Source organism: Pipistrellus hanaki (assembly GCF_964339955.1).
Source record: "Pipistrellus hanaki genome assembly, chromosome: 15".
NCBI lineage: Eukaryota > Metazoa > Chordata > Mammalia > Chiroptera > Vespertilionidae > Pipistrellus > Pipistrellus hanaki.
Window position 1 is genome coordinate 11552595 of NC_140517.1, and position 25498 is coordinate 11578092.

Sequence of the window (25498 nt, forward strand, 5' to 3'; positions counted from 1 at the left end):
AGGGCAGGCCCCGCCCCCGGCGCGCGCATGCGCCCGCGCGGCGTCGTCCCTTCCCGGGGCCGGCATTTCTCCTGCCTCGCGTTCCCCGCAGCGGCACCTCGCAGCCCCGGACTCGGCCTACAACTCCCCTCCCCGGCTCTTCTCCGGGCTGCTCCTGCAGGACAGAGCCTGGGCGCCCCCCCGCGGGCCATCCTGGAACTGCTTGGTCTCCGTCTCGCCCATCCCAGCGCCCCCATGCGTCCGAACTCCGGTCCGCGCTGGGCTTTTCCCTGTTCTGCTGGAGCTCCACCTTGGCGCCTCGGAGTGAAGGACCTTCCCAGTGTGGATGGATGCTCAGGCCGCCCTGAGCCCATTCCCATGGAAGACGCCTTCATGGGTGTCCAAGTCCCTACTGGATGGTGAACCCGAGCCAAGGGGCTACCCGCAAACCCCCGTGCCTCCGTCCTACCGCCCCCAGCTGCAGGACAATTCCCGAGGCTTGGACTCTCCTTGAAAAACTAAATTAGTGCAAACACCCTTAAGGGCCGTGCTTTGTTGATCTCTCTTACTCATCTTAGGATGGATCCTCCCAAACTACCCCATTAATACTAAGCAACCCGCACTCCTGTCCTCTATTCGGCTCTCACACCTCTTTTCCCCCAGCACCAAACCAACTTCTAACACAATAAGGCATTTATGCCCCAGCTGGTGTTGCTCAGTGGATAGAGCGTCAGCCTGCGGACTAAAGGGTCTGGGATTTGACTCTGGTCAAGGGCACATGCCCAGGTTATGGGCTTAATCCCCAGTAGGGGGCGTGCAGGAGGCAGCCCATCATTGATTCTTTCTCATCATTGATGTTTCTATCTCTCTCTCCCTCTCCCTTACTTGCTAAAATCAATTTAAAAAAAAGATAAGTCACTTATTGTTTCCTTGCTCCAGCCCCCACCCATGAGAACACCAGATCCTTGAGGACAGGCTCATTCCCACTGGGCCTGGGACATAGTATAGTTGGCCCTCCCAAATCAAGGTTCTGTATCCATGGATGCAACCAACTGCGGATATATATTTATTGATTATGGTATCACATACTTGTCCTCATCCCCCCATTCCCATCCCAAAGCCCTCCCCACGTATGCCCCCACCCTCCTGTTGTCCATTACCACTACTTAGGCTTATATGCAATTATATATATATTTTTTTAATTCCAGAAAGTTGCTCCCTAAAAATGCGGTATAAAAATTATTTACATATCATTTACCTTATACAAGTTGTCCCCAAAAATATACACACAATACCTGTAGATTCCATTACTTTTTAAAAAATATATTTTATTGATTTTTTTTTTTTTTTAACAGAGAGGAAGGGAGAGGGATAGAGAGTTAGAAACATTGATGAGAAAGAAACATCAATCAGCTCCCTCCTGTACACTCCCTGCTGGGCATGTGCCTGCAACCAAGGTACATGCCTTTGACAGGAATTGAACCTGGGACTCCTGAGTCCACAGGCCGATGTTCTATCCTCTGAGCCAAACCGGTTAGGGCTCATTACATTTTGGAAATGAAATGTATTTTAGTAAACACTGCCTTTATAATTATTCAAAGTGTGTAGATATCATTTTGGGATACCCTGTATAAGGTATAAGTAATCTAGAGGTAATTTAAAGCCTAGGTCAGGTGGTTCAGTCGGATGGAAACATCATCTCACAAACCAAAAGACTGAGGGTTCGACTCTGGGTCAGGGCACATAACCAGGTTTTAGGTTTGATCCCCAGTCAGGGGCGTGCAGGAGGCATACCTATTGGTGTTTGTGAGAGTGCAATGTTTGATGTTTCTCACATCGATGTTTCTCTCTCCGTCTCTCCTTCCTTCCATTCTCTCTAAAAGTCAATGAAAAGATATCCCAATACATATACATACATCCTGGGTGGAGTGGGGTGTGTGTCTGTTTTTTAAGTGCAGGTCAGGATGTGCCTAGGTTGTAGGCAAATACTACACCAGTTCACTTTTTTTCTTTTTTTATAATATATTCTTACTGACTTTGGAGAGAGAAGAAGGGTTCTTTGAAGAGAGAGAAACATTGATCTGTTGCCTCCTGTAGGTGCCCCAACCAGGGATTGATCCACAAGCAAGGTATGTGCCCTGACTGGAACCGAATCAGTGCTTTTTCAGTGCACAGGGTGATGCTTAACCAACTGAGCCACACTGGCCAGGGCTACTACACCATTATATACATATATACATATACATATATATGCACATATATATATCATTTATACATATGAGCATCAGGATAATGTTGGTATGGGGGCATTAGGAGGAGTGGGGTCCTGGAACCAATACTTAGGGAGCATCATAGTTGCTGAAGACCTAATGAATGAATGGCCGGCTTGCTTAGTCTGCCTCCAGCGATGGTCACCTTCCCTGGGCCACAGAGCCTTTCCACTAGTCTCATCTGCTGTCTTCACTTCCCTAACAACTCGCTTAACGGTGCTCTTCCTCCAGATTTCCCCCTCAAGGCGCCTCCCTCTGAAGCAGAGATCCCCACAGTAGTTTGAAATGTCTGTATTTCACTGATGTCTCCCACTTACTTCACTCCCACTAGGACTTACGAATTATGAATGAATGAATCGGAGATAGTGGGTGTGCGAGAGGGGTGAGTGAGGCTGCCAGATGCCTTTTCCAAATCGTACTCCAGGCATTTGGCAAAGAGGAGCTTGGCCTCTCCAGCCTGGCCTCTCTCTAGGAATCCCATCCTGCTTCTTCCCCTCACTTCGTGGCAGGACCCAAAGGGCAAGTCCTGCCCACTGATCTGGGCAGACACCAGGGTGAGGATCGTCGCCTGGGACGGGCAGTGTGGCGGGTCTCTTGGACCTATCTATAGGGAGTCTAGTAGGAGCGGTGTAAAAACCTCCTCCCTGGCCAGAAAATGCCCTGCAGTGAGAGGATTCCAGGCTGGGTGCCAGCCGGTGTCCCCCGCGGCGACCCACACTGGCTGTCCAGGCCCATCCCACCCCTAGGGGCCCAGCTGCACCAGGCCACCTTCCTTATCTCCGGCCCGCAGAGCGGGGCTCCCCGGAGTTCCCATCCCGCCCCTTTGCCTGTTCTCCGCCGAGTGCCCACCAGGGGGCGCACTGACCCCGCCGCCTGATCCTTGAGGAGGAGCAGCCCTGGAAAGGTTGTACTTGAGGTGAAAGGGGAAGGCCCTTGACTCCCCGCACCCTCGCACCCCAAGCCTCCTCTCTCAGGCTGAGAATCTTCGCAGCTCCTGGCTCCCTGGACAAAGGCCACGTTTCTTCTTTTTCTTTTTTTGTCTCCCACCCCCTCCCAAGTTTTTAAGCTTTTTTTAAAATATATTTTATTGATTTTTTTTACAGAGTGTAAGGGAGAGGGATAGAGAGTTAGAAACACCAATGAGAAAAACATAGACCAGCTGCCTCTTGCACACTCCCCATTGGGGATGTGCCCGCAACCAAGGTACATGCCCTTGACCGGAATCGAACCTGGGACCCTTGAGTTCACTCTATCCACTGAGCCAAACCGGTTTCGGCAAGCTTGGTTTTCAGTACAACCTCAGTTCCTTCTACTCTCACCCACCATGTGCTCCAGACACACTGCTGTGATTGTTCAAGTCTCCAGGCTGTTGTCCTTCCATGCTCCCTGCTGGAGCGCTCTTTTTCTTGACAAACTTCTACTGTCCCTTAAGACCCATCTCTAATTCTCACTCCAGGTAGTCTTCCTTGATGCCCAGGCCAGTTCCCTCAGGGTTCTGTCATGATCGGTCCGTCTTTGGCCCCTCGTGACTCCAGGGAGCCTGCTGAGCCAGGAGTTTTAGGAAGATGTGTTGACCTCCACATGGGCTCAGTTCCAGCTGCCAAACCAGCCCAGAAGCCCTGGTCTTGATTGGGTTGCCCCTTTTCCAGGTCTGACAGGCACCAGGGCACTACTCTCCTTTGAAGCGTTGTAGAGAAAGGAGGGGGTGGTCTCATTCATTCAACATATGTTAAGCACCTGCTGTATGCCAGGGACTGTGCTGGTGGTAACTAGTAGTGCAGGAGCGGACGGTAATAGGACAGGTGAGGGGCCTACTCTTTCTGTGACTTTATATATACAGACACATATATTTATTACATATTATCATTTTTGTCCTCACCCGAGGATATGTTTTTTTTTTTCCTCATTGATTCTAAAGAGAGAGGATGGGCCGAAACCAGTTTGGCTCGGTGGTAGAGCATCGGTCTGCGGACTGAAAGGTCCCAGGTTCGATTCCGATCAAGGGCATGTACGTTGGTTGTGGGTACATCCCTAGTGGGGGTGTGCAGGAGGCAGCTGGTCGATGTTTCTCTCTCATCGACGTTTCTAGCTCTCTATATCTCTCCCTTCCTCTCTGTAAAAAATCAATAAATATATATATTTTTTTAAAAGAGAGAGAGAGAGAAAGAGAGAGAGAGAGAGAGAGGATGGGAGAGGGAGAAAGAGAGAAACCTTGATATGAGAAACATCAATTAATTATCCCCCATAAATGCCCCAACCAGGGATCAAGCTGGAAACCTGGGTGTTTGCCCTGACTTGGAACCTGTGACCCTTCCGTGCATGGGAGGACACTCTAAACACGGAGCAAACTGGCCAAGGCCAGTGATTGTATTTATTGGGAGCCAGGCAAAGGCTGCTTCAAAGTCAATGGTCATGTCTGGGCTGAGGCCTAAATGCAGAGCTCAACTGAATCCCCAAAAGTGGAGGCTGCAGACTAGGCCCAGTACAGAAGACCTGAGGGAGAATGAGGTTTTTCCGTTCTAAGCAGCAAGGAAGCCATTGAGGCTGGCGATGAGAGAGCTACCAGAGTGGAAATTGGGGGAGACAGCCAGGGCACACAGCAGGGTCCTCACTCACTCTGATTCATGCATGCAATGCGAGAGTCATGAGTGGGGTTAGGTGGGCGTGATGGAGCCTGACAATGTTTCATAATGTCCGTCCGGCATGTGGAGAACAGTGGGGATGAGGGTAGTTTGGCTTTGGGGAGAATTGATGACCACTTGGTTGTGGGCCTGAGCGTCAGGAAGGTATCTAGAGCACATGTGTCAAACACAAGGCCCGCGGGCCAAATCCAGCCCGCCAGGCCTTGCAATGTGGCCCACACCGCGCTGTCATCACTGCGCTCCGCTGTCAGTTTATGACATTGTCAGTTTATGACTGTTCAGTAAACCATTCGGCCCGCGATTTAGGCTGGATTTTAGATTTTGGCCCCTTCTCTGATTGAGTTCGACACCCCTAATCTAGAGGATGTCTCCAAGTCTCTGCCCACTCTTCACGCCGTTCCTCCCGCAGATACCGTGTGGGTGGTTGGGTCACGTGAAATGGGGCGGACCCTCATCTTCTGACTCCTCTCCACTGTGCCGGCATGAGTCATTGCTGACCAAACCGTGGCCCCCCTCCCCCAATGGCCCTGGTTCCTATCACCTTATCACCTGCAGGGCCTGTGGGAGTGGGGCACCTCGGGAACCACGTCTGAGGACAGAGCCACCCTGTGCGGGACCCATGGTCGCCTGAGACTGCTGGGCTGACAAGACTGTGCCAGGGTTCAACGTGGCCCAAGCTGTCATGTTCCCTGTTCTTCTCCCCACTTAACCCTTGATCTTTAACCTCCTGCCTGTCCCTAGCCCTGGCAGAAGGATCTCTGATTTCCCACACTGGGCCTGCCAGGTCAGTCCTCAGGGACTCATTTTCGTGCTTTTTTTTGTTTTTGTTTTTGTTTTCAGGGACTCTTCTACTGAGGTCTGGGATGGAGGTGAGGGAGGCAGGGATGTTTTTTTATGGGGGGTGGAGAGGCCCCAGGCTAGGGCCTTAAGTGGGAGATAGTTGGACCTTAAAGGAGGGCCAATGTATTTCACTATAAGAAAATAGGAGCTGAAACCGGTTTGGCTCAGTGGATAGAGCGTTGGCCTGCGGACTCCAGGTTCCTGGATTCGATTCCGGTCAAGGGCATGTACCTTGATTGCAGATACATCCCCAGTAGGGGTGTGTAAGAGGCAACTGATCGATGATTCTCTCTCATTGATGTTTCTAACTCTCTATCCCTCTCTCTTCCTCTCTATATATATAAAAAAAAATCAATAAAAATCAATAAATTTAAAAAAAAGAAAATAGGAGAGACAGGCCAAGATGGCATGTAGATTCATTGAGGGGCACAGGGAGAGAGTGGAAAGGGTTAGCTACAGACCAGGAGGAAGGAAGAAGGAGGAAGGGAGGGGAGGTATAAAGATGTTGAGATTGCTGATCAGGGTGTGACCGGCCATTAGGGGGGAATGTGAGGAGGATCCAGCCCTCCAACCTCCAAACACTTGGCCCCTCTCTCCCAGAGAGCGTGCTGGTATACCACCGCCTGGCCAGCCTTTGCCCACTCTGTTCGCCCCCATTCCTCCTGCAGGGAGTCCTTCCTCTCTTGACCTCCACTTTTGCTGTGCTGGGAGGTCCCATACTGCGGATGAGCCGTGGTGCAGGGTCAGAGCTCAAGCCCACACTCAACCCTGCCTCCACCCCCCTCCACCCCCGCGAACTGCTCTGTGTGTTAGGGTGATATACTCCGCGCCCCTAAAAAAGGGAGGACATGCATCTCATTCAGAAACGAAAAGTGCTGACTTGGCCTCTCCCCTTCCCATCCAGTTCCCAGGGCAGACAGCAAAGGGCTGCCTGAACCACTCAGATATTCTCTGGGCAGGGTGTGAGGAACCTGGGGGGAGGGAGAGGGAGAGGTGGAGGTCGTGCAAAGGTCTCCTGGTCAACTCTGACCCCCTAAGGCCGCCAACCTGTCTAGGGGTTATTTTTCTCCCCCTTGGCCGTGACCATGACCGGAGTCGCTCAGCGGCCGCGATCACTGGACCATGAATCGCCACTCAGCCAGAATCGTCCCAGATTCCAGGTCAAGCAGGCGCCGAGGGTGAGGGCTGCGCAGCATAAACTTGGAGAACGGGGCCGAAGCCGGTTTGGCTCAGTGGATAGAGCGTGGGCCTGCGGGCTGAGAGGTCCCGGGTTCGGTTCTGGTCAAGGGCATGTACCTTGGTTGCGGGCACATCCCCAGTAGGGGGTGTGCAGGAGGCAGCTGGTCGATGATTCTCTCTCATCGATGTTTCTAACTCTCTGTCCCTCTCTCTTCGTCTCTGTAAAAATACAATAAAATATATTTAAAAAAATAAAAAAATTTGGAGCACGGGGTGGGGAAGTGGGGGTGCTGGGCTGGGTCCCCAGCAGCTGGCGGGAGGGTGGCGGCCAGGGGCTGAGCCTGAGCAGATCGATGCGCTCGGCTCGCAGCGCTGTCAAGGGAGCAAGTCCGCGAGCCGCGTGAGCCCGGCGGGGCGGCGCCGGGTGGGCGGGACACCCTGGTGGAGGCGCGTCCCTATTGGCTGGCCGTTTGCGGGGAGCTGGGCCCTGATTGGCCGGGCCGCCGGGGAGGCGGTGGGCGGCGGGGTTAAGCGCGTCGCGGCCGCGCCCGGCCCAGGCGCAGGCCAGGAGCTCCGACCCCCCCGCCCGCCGGGACCCGGTCCGCCCCGCGCCCGCCATGGGCCCGCGCCTGTGCCCGCGCCGCGCGGCCCTGCTTCCCGGCGGCCTCTTGCTCCTCCTGATGCTCGCGGACCCGGCGCTTCCGGCCGGACGCCCCCCTCCGGTGGTCCTGGGTGAGGCACGAACCTGGCAGGGGGTCTGTTCGCTGGACCGGGTATGGGGGTGAGGGAGGGCCTAGCTCCCCGGTTTGCTTCTGCTGCAAGCGCGAGGTAGGGGGACTTTGGGACTTGTCATTGGGGTCGGTCCGTCCACCTCCTGCCATCCTGGCCGCGGGTGTGGTCAGCCTCTCTGTCACCTTCCCCTGTAGCCTATGGGGTAAGTAGTGTTTGCGGCAGCCCCAAACCTGGTCTTGCCTTATCCCCATTCCCCCCCTCCCCGCCCCGCCCCGTTTTGTCTTTTAGTTGTAGTTTTGAAGGGGTTGTGCGACTTATCCCCATTATTTATTTGTTTGTTTGTTTGTTTATGCTGGAAAGACTGAGGCCCTTTGGCCCCACTCCCGAGGGCCAGTCTGGGGGTAAGGAAGGTGGCCCCAGAGTTGGCCCCCGGGAGCCTTAGTGTTGACTTAGGCTTGCCTAGGAGGCTGTCTCCCTCGACCTTTTCAGCCCCTTACAAGTCAGAAGGCATTGCTGAAAGGAAGCTGGTTGGGGGAAAGGATTAGGGTCGACTCCAGGGCTCCTCCCAAACTTATCAAATGGGTGGCATTGGGCCTGAGGGTGGAGGCCCTAGGGAGTCTGAGGCTGGCTAAAGGCAGAGAGAGGTGAGAGGTGGGGCAGTGGCTCTGAACAGATGTCAGGAGCCTGGACTCATCCTTTCAGACTGATGTTGGGGCCGGGTGACCTCTCCTGCTTGCTTACCCCCTTCTTGGTCCTGACCCCTGACAGCTGTACGGGAGGCACAGCGTTTCCTTGCGGTGGGTGGTGGGCCGGGGTGAGACTTTAGTCTTGGGGCCTTAGATGCCTCGTGCAGACTGTCTACACCTAGAGCTAGTGTGGAGGTGACCAGCCAGGGCTCCGGAGGCAGAGGCTTGCTGAGGTATATGTTACACAGAGTCTGCATGATCCCCATGCCTTTTTTGCCGGGAGTATTTTAATGGGGGTGATACAGATGACAGATGGGTAAGATTGGCAGGCAGTTTGGTCCTACGGCGTCCCTAAACCAGGAGCTCTGAGCCATGAAATGCTTCAGGGGGATGCAGGTTAGACATGGGCATTGGGCACCCTTGGTTCTGCCTGCCTGCAGCTTCCGGGATGATTCCCAGAGATGAGGTCTGTGCCGGGCAAGCACAGAGAATGCCCTGGCCCAGGCAGGGCAGGCTTCCTGGAGGACGCAGCTGGAGCTGTGGCCAGGAGAGTTCCAGGCACGGGCAACTACCGATCAGAGGGAAGGAGGGAGGGAGTCCAGGCTGTCTGCCATGGAGTGGTTTGGCGGGGGACGACAAGTGGGGAGAGAGGGAGGAGGTAGAGGGGAGTGGATTGTCCAGGCTCATGACCGGTTGGGTCATCTGAACTTTATCCTGGGGGCCTGCAGGCAGTCATGTGTGGGTCTGAGGATTTCTCGGTAAAAGGGTGTGGCATTGGGAAGTGTGTGGTCCATGAAAGAACTGAGGCCTTTTCTCCTGGATTAGTGCTAACTTGTTATGTCATTCAGTTCTCCGTTATCCGAGGTCGGAGCAGAGGAGCCAATTCCCTACCCAGAGTCACAGAGCAACGGGAATGCTAACCTGCCCAGAGGGTGAGGCAGTTGGTATTCATCCTAGGAAACCCCGTGGCTGGCAGTTCCCGGTCACAGATCCGTAACCCAGGGATGACCAGCCTCAGTGGGTGGGACTCGGGTGGCTAGAAGAGGAAGCAGAGGTCAGAGAAGTGGCACAGAAGAAGACCCTGAAGGGACTGTATAGCAAGCTGTTTCTAGCCTCTCCCAGACTCTGTCTCCTCATCTGTAAAGTGGGCATAACAAGGATGTTCTCTCCCAGGGTCATTGGAGGCGAAAGGCATGTGAATGGCTTTCGTCCCAGTTCTAGGCACAAGGTCTGAGGAAGTGACCACTGCTATTTTTAGGGGCCACACAGCCCTGTCCGGTGTGAGAGGCATTGCCGGACAAAGCAGAACTGGTGGCTTCCTCTTTCAGCCGTTTCCTTCGGAGGAGATAATGACCAAGGTCTCCGTGTTCCCCTGCCCAGTCCACAGGCGTGTCTCCCAGAGCCTGCCGTGCTGGGGACTCCCCACTTCTGCACCCACAGCAGGAAAGGAGGTGAAGGCAGGTGCGCCCCCGGGGCGTTGTGAGATGGGGCCCAGGGAGGGCATGCCCCGAGCGGGGCTGGGTTCACAGTCCAAGCCCAGTGAATGCCAAGGAGAGCCAGGTGCTGGTTGTTCGGTTAGTGATTATGGATCTTAAATGGGGATGAATGTGGGAGGTGCTGAGAGCCTGGCATGTGGGAGCAGGTGAGGCCTGAAAGGTCACGGAGTAAATAAGCTCTAGAAGGCCTTGCGTGCTGCCTTGGTTGGGTGGCTTAGTTGGTTGGAGCGTCATCCAGTGCACCAAAAGATTGTGGGTTCAATTCCTGGTCAGGGAACATACCTAGGTTGCAAGGTTGATCCTTAGTCAGCATGCACACAGGAGGCAATGGATCACTGTTCCTCTCTCTCTCTCTCTCTCTCTCTCTCTCTCTCTCAATAAACACGTGAGGATTAAAAACATAAAAATAAAAACCTTGAACGTTGGCAGTGAAGCAATGGGGATAGGTGTTCAGGTAGAGAAGTGATCCTTTAGGCCTAGTCTCCCCGTCCCACACCAGCTGTGACCAGAACGGTGTGTTGTTTCAGGGTAGCCCGCTCCAGCGCCTGGTCCGTGTGTGCCCAGCTGCTCGGGCTCTGCAGGTTCCAAAGGTGGTCTGTCCTTTGGAACCTTCCGGACTCTGGCCTTTAGCAAAGCCTGGGGGCCTCCGTAGGTTAGCAGGTGCCAATGTGAGCTTCTTTCTTTTCTTTTTTTTAATGCACTTTATTGATTTTTTTACAGAGAGGAAGGGAGAGGGATAGAGAGCTACAAACATCAATCAGAGAAGGAGAGAGTTAGAAACATCAATGAGAGAGAAACATCGACCAGCTGCCTCCTGCACACCCCCCACTGGGGATGTGCCCGAAACCAAGGCACATGCCCCTGACTGGAATCGAACCTGGGACCTTTCATCCATTGAGCCAAACCGGTTCCGACAATGTGAGCTTCTTTCAATGTGAGCTTCTTTCAACCTGCCGTGGAGCGCTTTCTCTTTGGGCTGGTTCGGTGGCACTGTGCTCTGTCCTTTCCCAGTCCAGTCAGAGTGGACAAAGCCCTGCCTAGGACAGTAGAAGGCCTTTGGAGTCAGGCCTGGAGGGGTCTCCGGTCCGTCAGGCTCAGGGCTTCATGCGTGTTCTGTGCCCCTCTTACAGTGCCTGGTGATTTGGGCAACCAGCTGGAGGCAAAGCTGGACAAGCCGAAGGTCGTGCACTACCTCTGCTCCAAGAAGACGGACAGCTACTTCACCCTCTGGCTGAACCTGGAGCTGCTGCTGCCCGTGATCATCGACTGCTGGATCGACAACATCAGGTGGGAGCCGGGGTACAGGCCCGGTGCTGCTCGCCAACTCACCTACAGAGGCCCCCAGAGTCCATTTCCAGCTCACCCCCTCCTAAGAGACCTAAGGTCATTCCCCTTCCTCCCTTCCCACTTCCTTAATCTTCTTGGCGTCATCTCAGCTTCTCTCAGACAGAATCTCTTCCCTTTCCTGCTGCTCTCGTTCTTACCCTCTCCCAGCCACACCTTGTGCTTGGAGCCCTACTTGTGGTTTCTGTGAATCTTAGCTGCCACAAGGCCCTCACCCCTTCCCCTGCCTCTGGGTTGGCCACACCTGCCCCTCCAGCTGCTTGTTCTCCCTGGTATTCCAGGTCTCCACGCATTTGCTGACGCTGTTCTTTCAGCCTGGAATTTACCTCTACACCCTTCGCCTGATAAATTCCCTCCGCTCACCTTTTTTGTTGTTGTTAATCCTCACCCAAGGATATTTTTTCCTCCATTGATTTTGTTAATCCTCACCCCAGGATATTTTCCACCCATTGATTTTGTTAATCTTTACCCCAGAGATTATTCCCCGCCTACCCTCCCACCCCCCACTGATTTTGTTAATCATCACCCGAGGATATTATTTTGTTTTTTAATATATATATTTTATTGATTTTTTACAGAGAGGAAGAGAGAGGGATAGAGCGCTAGAAACATGGACCAGCTGCCTCCTGCACACCTCCTATTGGGGATGTGCCCGCAGCCAATATACATGCCCTTGCCCTTGACCCGAATAGAACCTGGGACCTTTCAGTCCACAGACTGACGCTCTATCCACTGAGCCAAACCGGTTTCGGCGAGGATATTCTTTCATTGATGCTCAGGGAGAGTAGAAGAGAGAGGAAAGACTGAGAGAAACATCCATGTGAGAGAAACACATCAATTGGTTGCCTCCTGCATGAGCCCTGACCAGGGCCCAGGCCCAGCAGGAGCCTGCAGCCAAGGAGCCTGCCCTTGACTAGAATTGAACCCCAGATCCTTTAGTCTGAAAGCAGATGCTCTATCTACTGAACCAGGCCAGTTAAGGCCTCTCTCGTTAATTTTTAGAGAGAGTGGGAGGAAAGGGAGGGATTAGGGAGGGGAGAAAGAGAAGAATGCCGATGTGAGAGAGAAACATTGATCAGTTGCCTCCTAAATGTGCCCTGACAGAACTGGGCATTGGACCTGCAACCCAGGTATGTGCCCTTGACTGGGAATCAAACCCATGACCTATCAGTGCAAGAGTTGACACTCTAACCACTGAACACTACTGGCCAATCCCACCTCCTCCCCGCCCCATTCACTTTATTTATTTATTTATTTTTTTTATATATATTTTATTGATTTTGTACAGAGAGGAAGGGAGAGAGATACGGAGTTAGAAACATCGATGAGAGAGAGTCATCGATCAGCTGCCTCTTGCACACCCCCCACTGGGGATATGTCCGCAACCAAGGTACATGCCCTTGACCGGAATCGAACCCGGGACCCTTCAGTCCCCAAGCCGACGCTCTATCCATTGAGCCAAACCGGTCCCGGCTCCCATTCACTTTTTAAATCCTGAACATGTCCCTGCCACTCTCCAGAGCTGTTAATCTCTCCTACTCCCCATGCCACATGCCTGTTTCCTCTCTCATCAAACTTCATTTCCAAGGATGCTTCCCAATAGTAAGAATTACTGCTTATTGAATACAGACACTGTACATTTTACATATTTTCTTTCAGTCTTTAAAATATATATATTTGTTTATTGATTTCAGAGAGGAAGGGAGAGGAAAAATATCAGTGATGAAAGAAAATCATTAATTGGCTGCCTCCTGCATGCTCCCCATTGGGGTTTGAGCATGCAACCTGGGCGTGTGCCCTGACTTGGAATTGAGCCTCCTGGCTTGGCCACTGAGTCACGAGTCACACCGGCCAGGCTCATTTAGTCTTACAGCAACTCTATGAAAGAGGTGCTGTTTATGAACCAGTTTTATAGTATAGGACATTTGGAATCTCAGATCAGTTACAAGATTGCCAGGGTCACTCAGCTAATAAGGGGCAAAAGCAGGATTCAGACCCAGAATTATATGACTCTGAGCTAAGTTTCCCTCTCGGACTGAGCTCCCTGAGGCAGGGACTCTGTCTCTTTTGTCTTTATAGGGGTAGAACCTGGAATCCAGCTGGTGCTAAAACAAAACAAAACAAAACAAAACAAACAAAAAAAAACGTTCCAGCACAATGGAATCTAACAAATTAAACTTTTTTCTTGGAGACGCACTAGCTGTCTCTGCAGGCACCGCCCCCTTCCCGTTGTTTAAGATGCCTGCTTTGTGGACTCTTTCCTCTTCTGTGTGTGTTTTCATCAGAGCATTTCTGGCTGTTGAGCTGCATTTCTATTTTTGTACCAGAGACGTGGTCTCAGTTACTGCCAATCGGAGGCGCTGGCTAACACCAGGAAGGGCTTATCTGCCTTCATTGCTCCTCCGACTGTTTGACTTCCATCCGGCACGGAGCTACCTTGGCTTTCCAGAACAATCTTCTGCACTTTGCTGAGTGGCCAATGGGGTGACCTACAGATTGCCCTTGAGAGAGTAGGTCACCAGGACCTATTATTTGGGTTAATGTTGGGAATCCTGTCAGCTTTGTGTAGCTAATCTTTAGGACGGGGTGGGGCTCAGGGACTGTTTGTGTAGCTTGTGTTTTCTTAGGCACATTTGCCTCCTTGTTATCGGGAAGGCCAGAGCGGATTCCTGGTTTGGCATAAGGCCTTCCTCCTGTTGCCCCATCATTTCTCTAGGCTTCGTCTGTCTACCCACACAGCAGCCACTGAGATTGGGGGTGGCTCTCTGTCTGGTTCTCTCATCATCTCCTTTGCCTGGTATGTATGTGGTGGCTCGGAGGAGCTGGATCCATAGAGATGGAGCGATGGGAGTCTGTGAAGTTCGGTTGCCTTTTGGGGGCAAGTGTGATGTTCATGGCAGAGCCAGGCCTGGTGCTTCCCTCTCCCAAGCGGATCTAAGGCCTGCATTCTGGGGTGGGTGACATCAAGGAGAAGTGTCCTGGGCTCCGCTTTTATAAAAATTTGATTTGAGAGAGAGAGATTTGTTGTTCCACTTATTTACTCATTCATTGTCTGATTCTTTTTTTTTTTTTAATATATTTTATTGATTTTTTAAAATATATATTTTTTATTGATTTTTTACAGAGAGGAAGAGAGAGGGATAGAGAGTCAGAAACATTGATGATGAGAATCATTGATCAGCTGCCTCTTTCACACCCCCTACTGGGGATGTACCAGCAGCCAAGGTACATGCCCTTGACCGGAATTGAACCCGGGACCTTTCAGTCCACAGGCCAGTGCTCCATCCACTGAGCCAAACCGGTTTCGGCCATTGGCTGATTCTTTATGTGCACTGACTGGGGATTGAACCTGCAACCTTGACGTATAAGGATGATGCTCTTACCAAATGATCCATCTAGGGTTTGCGGAGTCAGTCTTTATTTGTTTTTTTAATTAATTAATTAACTTATTTTTTAATCCTTACCTGAGGATATTTTTTCTTCATTGATTTTTGGAGAACGTGGGAGAGAGAAGGAAAGACAGAGAGAAATATCGATGTGAGAGAAACACATTGATTGGTTGCTTCCTGCATGAGCCCCGACCAGGGCCGGGGAGGAGCCTGCAATGAAGTTATGTGCCCTTGACCGAAATTGAACCTGGGACCCTCCCGTCCTCAGGCTGACGCTCCATCCACTGAGCCAAACCGGTCAGGTCAGGGTCAGTCTTTAAAGTAGGCCTTGGAGAGAGTCCTCACTCTGATCTGTGCTTTATAAATTTGCTTTGTTATGTTGGGGAGCAACAAACTTTACTCTCAAGGTTCTTTTGGCTGGTCTAATCAAATAGAAAATACCGGTAACTGAATTTAATATATATGTACGTATGGGAACCCCACATACATGAGAGAGTCAGAGACAGAAAGGGAACATCTATTTATATAAAAGGCTAATATGCTGAGTATCTGACTGTGACTGTCCAGGTAACAACATCTGGCTTCCTCTCCCCGGTGAGGACTAGCTTCAGGTCTAAACACCTTACACTGTAACCAAATGTCTGTGAAGCAGTTTCCGTGCCTCTTCTCATTTGATCCTCACAGAAGTCCTGGAGTAGGTAGAAAGGAGACTCGGTGGAATCCTATTTTCTTTTCATTCGTTGGAAAATGGAGATTTAGAAACTTGACCCAACTGAAAAGAAGTAAGAAACGGTGGACCTTGAAAATGACCTCAGGGTTTCTCACTGTGCAGAATATAGTCAAACACTGCTGCAGTTAAATATTTTACCCTTTGTTCTCCCTGCCTGATCTACAATAATAATCTGCTTGGGGTTGCTACTTACTGCTGACAATTACCTGAAAGAGAAGTTGGGGTGCTTCACTGGGCTGGAAAAAGTTTAGCTACATCAGAAAGCAGGTCTAATTAAGCAGGTTTGTTCTATATCTATAAAAGACTAAGTTGACTCGCACATGTGCAATACATATAAAGCTCTTGCTGGCGCCTATTTTTTTTAATTTATTTTATTTTTATATTTTATTAATTTTTTACAGAGAGGAAGGAAGAGAGATAGTTAGAAACATCGTTGAGTCATTGATCAGCTGCCTCTTGCACGCCCCCTACTGGGGATGTGCCCGCAACCAAGGTACATGCCCTTGACCGGAATCGAACCCGGGACCCTTCAGTCTGCAGGCTGATGCTCTATCCACTGAGCCAAACCAGTCTCTGCCGCACGCATGTATTTTGATTTGTCGTTATTGATAGTGAATTTGGTTGTTTTTGTTGACATTCTGAAGCTGAAAGAAAGCGGTGGCATCACACGGAAGTAACTGATGATTAAATACTATCCTAACAGTGATCTGGGTAGATATAATTATCTCTGTGTAATCAAAGTTGCCTTCATATTCAGAAATGCAGATGGAGGACCTCCTTTTGAAAGGGCCTTGCTCATCCATTGCAAACCAGATTCCGATAATCCCAATGCCACTGAAATGAAACAAACCAGTATCCTGTTTCCTACCTTAGATGCAGTGACGTATCCTATTCCTTTCCCACGTGGTGAGAAAGGCTGGGGAACGGATATTGCATTAAGACTCAGAGAAGGCAGTGTAATTGACAATAATACTAGATTCAAGGGGTGATGCCGAAAAGGAAAGTTTTCCCATCCAATTTATTAAATGTATTACTCCTTTGGGAATGCCCTGTCATAAATTAGAATTGAAAGTAGGTGCAATCATCATGTTACTGAGAAATCTTAATAGTAAATGGGGTCTTTGTAATGGTACTAGATTTATTATCAAAATATTTCTACTTGTCATAGCCAATTTGGGTCAGTGGATAGAGTGTCTGCCTGCAGACTGATGGGTCCCAGGTTCGATTCTGGTCAACGGCCTGTACTTTGGTTGTTGGCACATCCCCAGTGGGAGGTGTGCAGGAGGCAGCTGGTCGATGTTTTTTACTCTCCATCCCTCTCCCTTCCTCTCTGTAAAAAAATCAGTGAAATATATATTTTTTTAAAAAGAAAAAGATTTCGATCTAACGTAATTGAAACTGATGTATTAGCAGGATCTGCGGAGGAGAGGTTGTTCTGATTCTAAGAATTGATTAGTCCCATCTGACTCTGGCCTTAGTGTTAAAATAAGTTTAATCAATTTATCAGTCATTGTTTTTATCATATTGTTTTTATATCATGTTGTTATTGTTTATTTATTAATAAGTTTATATATTCATATATAATATATTTTACTAATTTTCTTTCATCTCTGACACTTCTATTACAGAGAAAGGGTGAATAGCGATATTAAAATATTTCTTCTAATTAATTTCCTTTCATGTGCTTGCATTTCGTGCACTGGGCCTCTAGAGGGTATATAAGATAGAAGAGCTAGGGTTGAGGTAAGGTGCCCTGGGGGTTTTAATGGATCATTACAGAATGATAAGAACAAGTGTTTAGTAAATAGAAGTTTGCCCTAGCATATAATTAATTAATGGTAATTATTATGGGCAAGGACCCTGCTTCAAGTTAAAGGGAGGGGCAGCTAAAATTGTCCTTAGCTCAGAACAGTCCACAGAAGCAATCTTCAGTGACTAGCTCTGAACGCCCAGTTACCTTTTGGTCTCCTTGGACAAGTGACCAAACCTGAGAATGAGAAGGGAGTGTGGCTCAGGACACAGGGCAGCATTGGGACTCCAATTCAGTGCCAACCCTGGGTCACCAGCTCAGTGTTCATTCCCTCCTGACAGGCTGGTCTACAACAGGACGTCCCGGGCCACCCAGTTTCCCGATGGGGTGGATGTGCATGTCCCCGGCTTTGGGCAGACCTTCTCCCTGGAGTTCCTGGATCCCAGCAAAAGCAGTGTGGGTATGTAGCCTCTCATGCTCTCTGGGGAATGAGGCTGGAGGTTTCCTGGACTCCTGCTGTGGGAGGAACCACGCAGTTGAAGGCAGAGCGGTTCTCTGATCAGTGTGGGCAGAGAGCACGCCTTCAGGGGCCTCCCTGCAGTAATGTCACAGTGGCCTTGGCAGGCATGTTATAGGTGGCGGGCTGGCACTGGCAGTACCCTTTGTAATCCTATGCATTTCTCTTTTTTTGTTTTGTTTTGTTAATCCTCAGCAGAGGATATTTTTCCATTGATTTTTAGAGAGAGTATAAGGGGGAGGGGGAGGGAGAGGGAGAGAGAAACATTGATGTGAGAGACCCATTGATTGGTTGCTTTCTGCACTTACCCTGACCAGGGCCAAGGAACCTGCCACGGAGGTACGTGCCCTTGATCAGAATCAAACCTGGGTCCTTTCAGTCCGTAGACTGACGCTTTATCCACTGAGCAAACCGGCTAGGGCTATTTATTTTTATTTATTTATTTTTTTACTTTAGAGAGGAAGGAAGAGGGAGAAAGAGAGAAATATTGATTGGCTGCCTCCTGCACGCCCCCTTCTGGGGATGAAGCCTGCAACCCAGCTTGTGCCCTGACCAGGAATCGAACTGGTGACCTCTTGGTGCATGGGACATGGGACAACGCTCAACCAGCCGAGCCACACCAGTCAGGACTAATCCTATGCATTTCTGTGTATAGGTTCCTATTTCCACACCATGGTAGAGAGCCTTGTGAGCTGGGGCTACACAAGGGGTGAGGACGTCCGGGGGGCCCCTTATGACTGGCGCCGAGCTCCAAGTAAGTGATCGCCCCCGTTTCCCCCTGATGTCCTGGGAGGTGGCGACAGGGGGGGGGGGGTCACAGTCACCATCGGCCTGGGCTCTCCCCTACTCCTGGTCAGTCTGTCCTGTCTTTCCCCTTCCGTCACCCCAGGATGTCTGGGCCTCTGAGCCCCAGAGAGAGAGAGTGAATCTGAAGAGGGGGAAAAGGAGCCCTTTGGTTCCTGCCTTCTTTGAACGGGAGGGGAAACCATATCACTCCCACTCGAATTTTAGCATCCTCTCCTAGTCCTGGGTCTGGCCTGAGAAACGGTCCTAGTTCAGGCCCCAGGACCCTGACTCCCGCCTGACTCCCGCCCGCCCGGCTCTGGCCTGCAGATGAGAATGGGCCCTACTTCCTGGCCCTCCGGGAGATGATCGAGGAGATGCACCAGCTGTATGGGGGCCCCGTGGTGCTGGTCGCCCACAGCATGGGCAACATGTACACGCTCTACTTTCTGCAGCGGCAGCCACAGGCCTGGAAGGACAAGTACATCCGTGCCTTCGTGGCACTGGGTGCGCCCTGGGGGGGCGTGGCCAAGACCTTTCGCGTCCTGGCCTCAGGTAAGAGACTGCCTGGCCCGGCGTGGGGGGCTGGTGTTGGGGGGTGGCCCTCTCTTTCCCTCAGTGTCCTCCTGGGGAACCCTTCTTTCTCCAGAATGGTATTCTTTTCCAAACAATGTCACCTCTCTAGTTGAGGACCTTTGTTATCTGTGTAAGTTTCTTTCTTTTTTTAATATATATTTTATTGATTTAAAAAAAAAACAACATTTTATTGATTTTTTACAGAGAGGAAGGGAGAGAGATAGAGAGTTAGAAACATCGATGAGAGAGAAACACACCCCCTACTGGGGATGTGCCCGCAACCAAGGTACATGCCCTTGACCAGAATCGAACCTGGGACCTTTCAGTCCGCAGGCCCACGCTCTATCCATTGAGCCAAACCGGTTTCGGCTCTGTGTAAGTTTCTTACAGCGTGTGCGTGGACATAGCTCTTGGCCATGCAGTGCTTGCTTGTGCACATGTGTGCACACATTGTGCTCAGGCCTGGCTGCCTAGCTCGGTGTGACCCATAGTTCTTCGAGGGGAACCTTCTCCCTCTCTCCTATCCTCATACTCACGCTCTCATTCCCACCTCTGCCCCAGAGAAGGAAGGCTGGATGGCAGTTTCCTGTTTATGAGTTGCACCTCCATGTGCAGCAGCTCAGAACCTCTGTTGGCAACACAAGGAGGAAGCAGGTGCAGATCTGTTTGGGCCTGCTTGCTAGGCAGTTGGGAAAGACACCTTTTTCCCCATTCCATTTCTCCCCGATTTACCTGAATTATCTTTTTTGTTTTAAATATTTTAATTGATTTTTTTTTTTAATGGGAGAAGTATATTTTATTTTATTTTTTAAGAAATATATTTTATTGATTTTTTACAGAGAGGAAGGGAGAGGGATAGAAAGTTAGAAATATCCATCAGCTGCCTCCTGCACACCCCTACTTGGGATGTGCCCGCAACCAAGGTACATGCCCTTGACTGGAATCGAACCTGGGACCCTTCAGTCCTCAGGCCGATGCTCTATCCACTGAGCCAAATCGGATTTGGCTGGAGAAGAATATTTTAATTGATTTTTTTTTTTTTTTTTTTAAGAGGGAGAGAGAGAGATAGAAACATCCATGTGAGAGTGAAACATGGATCAGCCACCTCCCGCATGCCCCCTACCGGGGATCGAGCCCACAACCCTTGGTTGGGTGCTGACTGGGAATTGAACTGACAACCTTTCAGTGCACAGGACAACACCCAACCAACTGAACCACACCAGCCAGGGCCACCTGCGTTTTCATGACTGTCAGAATCTGCCAACTACAGTCATAGGACTTCCCTCCCTCTGCCCCATGTGACCCCATGGCCCCTCACTTTAGGAGCCATAAGCCAGGATTGTGCCTCTGGGCTGGCAACCTGCTGGTTCACCTTTGATAAGGTCACTGCTCACAGGGCTGTGCCAACCATCTGGTGAGCTTTCTTCCTCAAGTCACCGGCACTGCCTGATCTGCTTGTTGGCCAACTGGTTGCTGTGATCAGGTCAGACCCAGCGTCTGTCCGTGTAGTGACCTTGGATTGGCTTTGCCTCGGATACTGGGAGACTGTTCTTTCAGGCCCTGGCACTCTGGGAGCAGGACTAGGTGGGAAGGGTGATAGTCATGGCCCCGGAGGTGGGTAGCCAGGCCCCGCCAGGCAGAGCTGTGGTTCTGTGGTCAGTCCGAGAGGTAGAGTGACGGGCGGCTCCCATTCCCGAGTTCCAGCTCACCCCCTGGGAGTTTCACTGGCTGCTGGGTGTGTTTGTATTGCTGGCATTCCTGTGTTTGAAGGACTCCTGCTCTCTTCTGCAGATCTGCCTGGGGGCCTGGCTGACCAAGTCAGCCACAGGCAGGACTGGCTGGCTGAAATTCTAAGCCCAGAAAAAGAAAAGTATTTACATAACTCATTGTAATTTAAAAAAAAAAAAAAAAAGGCGTGTGCCTCTGTACTGACAGCATGCCGGTTCACCTTGGGTGAGGTCAGTGCCCACAGGCCCAGCGATATTTCATCTTGTGGGTGTGTGTTGCCTAAATCCCTGGTGAAGAAATGCAGAAGGGAAGAAAAACAAGTCTTGGTTGGGTGCTTCCCAGAGGTAGCTAATCTACAGGGAAACAACGGTAATGCAGGCATGTGAGTTGTTTTTTTTGTTTTGTTTTGTTTTGTTTTGTTTTGTTTTGTTTTTAATCTCCCAATTTATTATTATTATTTTTTTATTATGGTATCACATAATTGTCCTCATCCCCCCCAATCCCATCCCAAATCCCTCCCTACATATGCCCTCCCCCCCACCCCACCCCTCTGTTGTCCGTGGCCACTGGCCAGGCCCATATGTATGCACACAAGTCCTTCGGTTGATCAGGCATGGGAGTCATAATAACTGGAGAGGCTGGTGTGCTGCCTGGGCCCTGGTTGGGGTCCAGCAGGAGCCCCGGTGGTGAACGTGGCGCCCAGCCAGCTTGCCTTCCTGAGCACCGACTGACGGGGGGGCCCTCTTCCCCCTAGGGGACAACAACCGGATCCCGGTCATTAGCCCCCTGAAGATCCGGGAGCAGCAGCGGACCGCCGTCTCCACCAGCTGGCTGCTGCCCTACAACTACACCTGGTCCTCCGAGAAGGTCTTCGTGCGCACGCCCACGGCCAACTACACGCTGCGCGACTACCGCCAGTTCTTCCAGGACATCGGCTTCGAGGACGGCTGGCTCATGCGGCAGGACACGGAGGGGCTGGTGGGAGCCGCGGTGCCGCCCGGCGTGCCCCTGCACTGCCTCTACGGCACTGGCGTCCCCACCCCGGATTCCTTCACCTACGAGAGCTTCCCGGACCGCGACCCCAAGATCTACTTTGGCGACGGCGACGGCACGGTGAACTTGGAGAGTGCCCTGCAGTGCCAGGCCTGGCGCAGCCACCAGGAGCACCAGGTGTCCCTGCAGGAGCTGCCGGGCAGCGAGCACATCGAGATGCTGGCCAACGCCACTACCCTGGCCTACCTGAAGTTCCTGCTCCTGAGGCCCTGATCCTGGTGCCAGGCAGGGCTGTGGGACGGCATGGCCACAGCGGCTCCTGGACCTCCCCGGGCGGCCATGGCCCGTAAGGTTAGCGGTTTGTAACTGACCTTCCAAGGCCACACAAGGTCTCGGGTGATGAAACATCTGCTGTTGGGAAGGGCCGTGTCTTATCCTTTCTCTGGGAGTGAGCAAGGAAGACATAGTCTGGCCTCGCTCAAGGGACTCTGAATGCAGAGAACGCTGCTGCTGCTGCTGATGGAGTCGTTGTGACCTCAGGACCGGCGGCAGGTGGACTGGCTGCACCTGGATCCAATGCCCCAACTCAGGGTCCATGTGTTCCTTTTCTACTCCTGTGGCCATTGCACATGGCCCACTAGGCCCCCCTGGCCCCTCAGGCTTCCTGTGAGGGATGTTACTGAGCTGCGGTCCCAGCGACGGGCTCCCTGGTCCCTAGGGTGATCCTTCCCACACACTGGCCACAGGTACCGCTGCCCCTGGCCACGGGGAGCTGGAGCTGCTGACTTTCCTGAGGCCTCGCTGCACAGCAGCCTAAGTGTGGCTCTCTGGGGGCAGCCCGTGTCCCCCTGCAGGCAGGGCTGGGCTGGGTTTTCTGTGGTTCCCAGGCTGTGGGGCGTTCACTCCTACCTCCCTCACCTCCAAGAACGGCCTAGCTGAGGATTGGGCAGCACACACACACACACACACACACACACCCCCCCCCCGATCTGCAGGCTGTGTCCCAGGAGCTCTGATCCCCTAGTTGGGCTGTTGCCGGCTGACAGTATCGATGCTGGCTCCCTTCACCCTATTCAGGGCTGAGAGCAGGACTCGGTGCCATGGTCTCTTAGATCCTGATGAAGAAAGAGAACTCAAGAGCAGACCAAGGTGACTCCGAGCTTCCCCATAGGGTTCCTCTAGGACCCCAGGGGGCCGGCACAGGGCTGAGAGGAGGTTGGGCTCCTGCCTACCCTGCCCAGCACCTACCTCCACCAGGCAGCACCGTGGTGCGTAGTCTTCAGGGACTAGTTCAGGAACGTCTGTGGGCCCCGTGAGAGTCAGGTGCCTTGGAGTCCCCCCTGCGGGGTTCCTGTCTGCCCCCAGATGCTGCGTGGGTCAAGCATGTCAAACTCAAAGGCTAACACGGGCCAAATAAACTAGGCACGCGGCCTGCGGGCTGCGAGTTTGACATGCTTGGCACGGGTCTTCCTATGAGAGCAGGGCTGGAGAGTCTGTATCTGCCTTTCGGCAGTGGTCTCTGAGGGGGCAATGGTTATAGGCCAAGACTTGGTTCTAGCCTCTGGGGTGAGGGCCCAAAACCACAACCAGGCTGGACTGTGCTGCCCTCCCACAGGCTTCTTTGGACCCGGATTTTCTCTGTTGTGTACGTACCCAGCATCTGTCTCTCTCTGTTCCTGAGTGGTGGGCCCCCGGATCGGGCTCTGAGCAGGCTGTGTCTTATGGCAATAAAAGTATTCTGGATGCTGTCAAGTTGCCTGGCCTATGCTCTATCGGAGTGTGAGAGGAGGGAGCTAGAGGAGGGGCAATAAGAGGGCTTGAGGGCAGGTAATCAGGGGCCAGGTCTTTCCTGCGGTCTCGGTGGGTTATCTCAGCACCGAAGCGAGGCTCCTATGCACCACTTTGGGCTTTATTCTCCTGGAATCTAGTTCCCCTCCTGGGACTAAGAACCAGGACCTGAAACATTCTTTAAAAAAAAAAAAAATATATTGATTTCAGAGAGGGAGAGGGAGAGAGAGAGAAGCATCAATGATGAGAGAGAATCATTGATCGGCTGCTTCCTGCACACCCCCTACTGACTGAGCCTGCAACCTGGGCATGTGCCCTTGGCCGGAATAGAACCTGACACCCTTCGGTCTGCAGGCCGACGCCTCTATCCACCGAGCCAAACCAGCTTGGGTTGAACCATTCCTTCTGGAATGCAGCTCCTGCTCCTGCCTGGTCAGCGGGCCTTCTATGCCACCCCAGATCGGGGTACCAGAGACAATACTGCAGGTCCCCCAGGCTGGACTCCGCTCCCCAGCCTCCTCTTTTCGCTCAGCCTGTAGGTCTCGGCATCCTTCGAACCTAGAGTTCTTTTTAGGATGCCATCCTTCTATTTTGTTTCAGCTCATCTGTCCTGCTAGGGGACAGAGTGAGACTGAGGGAGGCTGAGACTGGTGTGGTCAAGATGGGTAGAGATGGACTGAGAGATTGGGGACCAAGTGGAAATGGATAAAGACAGAGTCTGATACAGGAAAACATGCATAGGGATGGGGCCCAGTCCTGAATTCTCTAGTGCAGAGCCCAGAGCCAGCCAGGGGCCTGGTAGGGTGGTGGGAGCGCTAGTTCTTATGTACAGGACAGGGCCAGCCTGGGCTTTAGGCTTTGATACATGCCGGAGGCCACTAGAAGGCGCTCTGAACCCTCCCACTGCACTCGTTATTGGCCAAACCTGGAGGAAGCGTTTGTCCAGAGAGGGTGAGGGTGCATCGCTGGCCTTGGCAAAAAGATGACACTATGAAAGGGAGCAGACCCTCACCCCCAGGCACTGCCCGGCCTGCCTCCCAGCTCTGCCTTGATACTCACCCATCCGTGCTGCACCCCTGACCATTTCAGCTGAACTGCCACCCTTTGTTCCCAGCTGCAGAGAGAGCATGGAACCAGAGCAGGCTTCAGGACCTGCAGGCTGGGGTTCCACTCTCAGCTCTGCCAGCACAGCCATGTAGCCTGTGGACTCTCCTTGTTACCAGACAGGGACTGCCCCAGTGAGGGCCTCGACTTCACGCAGGAAAGATGTCACAGCATTTTGAGAGAAGATCCCAGGTGATTTTGAGAGTACGTTTATTAAAGCTGGGGGCAGCGAAATAAGGAAGGGCTTAGGAGAGAAGCAGAAACAGGAGGGAGACTCAGGCGTGGCTGCTTTTGCTCTCTAGGAACTTTAGGAGAAAGAACTGGGCCAGGCGGGGCTGCTGTCGGCTCACTGAGGAGCCAGAAGAAAGGCCTCATTGTTGCAAGTCTCGGGTCCCTTAGAGCTTAGGGGACGCACCGGGCCTGCTCCCGGGAGGAAGAGTGGGTGCTGATTCCTGGGGCTTGGGTTTTAGAGGCTGAGAGTTTAGGAGAGAGGTCTTAGGGAATAGAATAGTCACCAGCTTTTCTAAGTGAATACTCTCAGGGTCGTGGTTGCCGCTGGTTGGTTGGCGCCGGGAACAGAGGGTCAATGGTTATCGCAGCTGGTCCTGGCTTCGCGCACCTGGTTTTGCTGCTTTTATGGGCTTAGAGCTGAAATACAACCAAGGCCTAATGTCATCTGTTATCGCTAGGGAGGAAAGGGGGGGGGAGGGGGGCGGGGATTAGCCCGCATGGCCAGGGACACCCAGGGGTGGAAAGACCACCCTGGGGACGAAGTCCAGCACCAGTGTTTTTGGCCATTGCTAAGCAACAGGGATTTCCACCCTGGTAACCTTCTGTATCTGGCCATAAAGTGCTTGGCCAGTGTGTTCAGCTGCCTGTCTCAGTTGCCGCATTCCGCTCGCCAAGGAATTGTCCTAGCTTCTTACTATCCTGTATTACTCTGACTTCCCTGGGCCTCGGTTTGCTTGTCTG

The 25498-nt window shown here is 52.0% G+C and overlaps 2 protein-coding genes across 3 annotated transcripts in view; one reads left to right on the forward strand and one right to left on the reverse strand.

Annotated features, from left to right (window-relative positions):
• Positions 1–23382, forward strand: part of PLA2G15 (phospholipase A2 group XV) — a 42860-nt gene extending 19478 nt beyond the window's left edge. The window contains exons 1-6 of one of the 2 annotated variants that reach the window (XM_084861125.1): positions 7423–7642; positions 10955–11111; positions 17379–17497; positions 18210–18308; positions 18668–18892; positions 21396–23382. In XM_084861125.1, coding sequence (XP_084717251.1) covers positions 7528–7642; positions 10955–11111; positions 17379–17497; positions 18210–18308; positions 18668–18892; positions 21396–21907 — 1227 coding nt within the window. In that variant the 5' untranslated portion in view covers positions 7423–7527 and the 3' untranslated portion in view covers positions 21908–23382. Of the gene's footprint in view, positions 1–7422; positions 7643–10954; positions 11112–17378; positions 17498–18209; positions 18309–18667; positions 18893–21395 lie in introns of those variants that run through there. The other variant, XM_084861124.1, reaches the window with a different exon arrangement.
• Positions 1–25498, reverse strand: part of LOC311610140 (dipeptidase 2-like) — a 564319-nt gene that overhangs the window by 153218 nt on the left and 385603 nt on the right. The window lies entirely within an intron of this gene.